General features: G+C 45.1%; 1 protein-coding gene across 1 annotated transcript; it reads right to left on the bottom strand.

The window, feature by feature from the left end:
* Positions 1–1141: 1141 nt before the first annotated feature.
* Positions 1142–2001, bottom strand: LOC102770404 (protein FAM71C-like). The gene has a single exon (XM_006767038.2). The coding sequence runs from the start codon at positions 1964–1966 to the stop codon at positions 1142–1144; it is 825 nt and encodes a 274-aa protein (XP_006767101.1). The 5' UTR covers positions 1967–2001.
* Between the last annotated feature and the right edge of the window lie 415 nt (positions 2002–2416).

The raw sequence follows: 2416 nt of genomic DNA, 5'->3' as shown, positions 1-2416 counted from the left end.
CCGCTTTGAGTCTTAAAGCTGACTTGCATAACCTCTTTAGCAAGACCACATTTGCAAAAGTACAGAGTAATCCAGAAAAAAAGGAATTTTTTAAAAATCTATTATTCTGTCTTTCAGCATAAAATACTGTAGCTCTGGCCACCATGCATAACAATATCACATAAGTGGAAAGGAGGGTCCTCCTCCGACTGATAGGATTTGAGGAAAGCTTAAGCCTTTTGGTTCCATGGGATTGTTGGAGAAGGGAGATTCAGGTAGATCTAGGGGGACAAACATGGGAGTTTTGTTTTCAAACCTGCCCAGAAGGATAAACATAGGGGCAGGAGTAGAAATAATTAGCTATTTGGGAAACCTGAGAGCTTTGAGGGCTATTGGCACACTCTCAGACTTTAACTTTCCTCAGAGGTACAGGGTACCATGAAGCAACATCAGTAAAGGTAACTAGATGGTGGAGCCAGAAACCAGTGTGGATTCCTATGTGCTGAGAGTTGTGAGAAAGGGACCCCGAATTGTTCGTGTGACCAGAAAGAAGTGTTGAGAATACCTGTGGACCAGGTGAAGTTGGACAATTTCAGTGCCAGGGAGATTACTAGTGTGATTCACCAGTGAGCATCCTCACACTTTTACTTTATATCAGTGATGGCGAACCTATGACACACGCGAACTCATTTTTTTGGTTGATTTTTCTTTGTTAAATGGCATTTAAATATATAAATTGAATATAAAAAATATAAGTCTTTGTTTTACTATGGTTGCAAATATCAAAAAATTTCTATATGTGACACGGCACCAGAGTTAAGTTAGGGTTTTCAAAATGCTGACACACCGAGCTCAAAAGGTTCACCATCACTGCTTTATATACTTGTTTTATAATTTCTGCAAAACAGATTCCTAAAGGTAAACCACTAGTCAAAAGCTATGTCCATCCTACATTCTGAGAGCTACTAACAAACTGTGCACCTGTGTGCAATGCATGCTGCAATGCCACTGATTTAGGCAAATATCAGTTCATGGCTCAAATAAAGAAAGGGCTTTCTCATAGTTAAAAATGTCCCACAGCAGATCAGACTGCCTGAGTCCACAGCAGTATGTGTTTCAGAACAGACTGGACAGTCAGAATGCTGTCAACGGCATTTCAACATCAGGTACAGGGTCTAAGGTATGTTGGATATTCAGATGCACTCGGGACCTCCCAAATGTAGCAAGGTCTCCACATAGTGGTTCTACTGGCCTGAGTCCTTCCACATGCAGTTTCCCCAGGCAGCCTAAGAGAGCAGTCTGGGAGCCTCCAGCTGCTCTCTCGAAGCACTCGGGCCCCTCTCTGAGACTCTCTGCAAAAACTTACTCCTGGGCTCTTCCTGTCCTCTGCCTCCAACACAGGTATGTCCATCGAGTCCCAAGCGGATACAACTCGGGTACCACTATAAGCATCCTCTGGTGGTCTCAGGAACAACACCAGGTTTTCCCAGTGTGCAAACACATCTTCTTTTGCATCTGAAGGGGAGCATAATTGTAGGTAAAAAGAGCAGCCAGTGGCAAGCTTCAAGTGGAGCTGTTTTTTCTCATGACTGTAAACAGACAATTTTACAAACTTCAAAGGAAGAAGCCTGGTCAGTTCCAAGGTCTTCACTGACTTGAGACCCCTTCCTTGGGTGTGTTGATCATGTCTGGCAAAGACTGCACAGCTGACAGCTGGTCGTGCCAGCAGCATGACGTCAGGTATTGTGAGGCTGGGGCTGGTATATGCAATGCCCACAGTAACCACTTGCATACTGTTGTGCACATCAATCACTTCTCCTCTTTTGCTGATCTGTATGAAGTCATTCTCAAACATAGGAATGCGCTTGAACATGGTAAATGCGCCCTTGCACAGCTGCCGCTGCAGTTTCCCCATGGAGCCGTGGAACATGTGCAGCACTTGGCTGCTCTGGGCACTGCCCTGCCAGAGCGTTGTGTTGCTACCCATGTCGGTCCTTCATTGAGACTGCTGCATGTCCTCTCCCCAACCTCCTCTTGGGTCTGAACCTCAGTCCCCCTCAACCCCAGCCCTCCACCCCACGGGCCACCTTTAAGCTTTTGCTATTGGTTATGACCTGCAGTCAGCTGTCACCCACAGCACTGTGTCCTCATCCCCACAGCTGCCCCCGCAGGAAGGGACAGCGTCCTCCTGCAAACAGCCACCCCACAAGGGCACAGAAAGTACCAAATTCTTATGTTTTGCTAGCGTAACACAAGTACGCTTCTTCAAGGACACTTGTTTTCATGCAGCTACCAGAGGCAATGATATGTGATTAGCAGTCCCTGTCTTGCTTTAATCTATAAAGGTGATACTAAGAGGTGACAAATACTTAAGGCTTTATAAGAACTGAATGTATTTTTGAGCTTTTGCTTAATGTTTTATAGTTGTCAGTGAATT

This window comes from Myotis davidii, unplaced genomic scaffold (genome assembly GCF_000327345.1).
Source record: "Myotis davidii unplaced genomic scaffold, ASM32734v1 scaffold580, whole genome shotgun sequence".
Classification (NCBI taxonomy): Eukaryota; Metazoa; Chordata; class Mammalia; order Chiroptera; family Vespertilionidae; genus Myotis; species Myotis davidii.
The sequence above is the reverse complement of the archived record's forward strand: the minus strand, read 5'-3'. Positions and strand labels throughout refer to the sequence as shown.

Excerpts from the sequence above, each read along its gene's own strand:
- LOC102770404 (XM_006767038.2), bottom strand. The coding sequence starts at position 1,966 with ATGGGTAGCAACACAACGCTCTGGCAGGGCAGTGCCCAGAGCAGCCAA.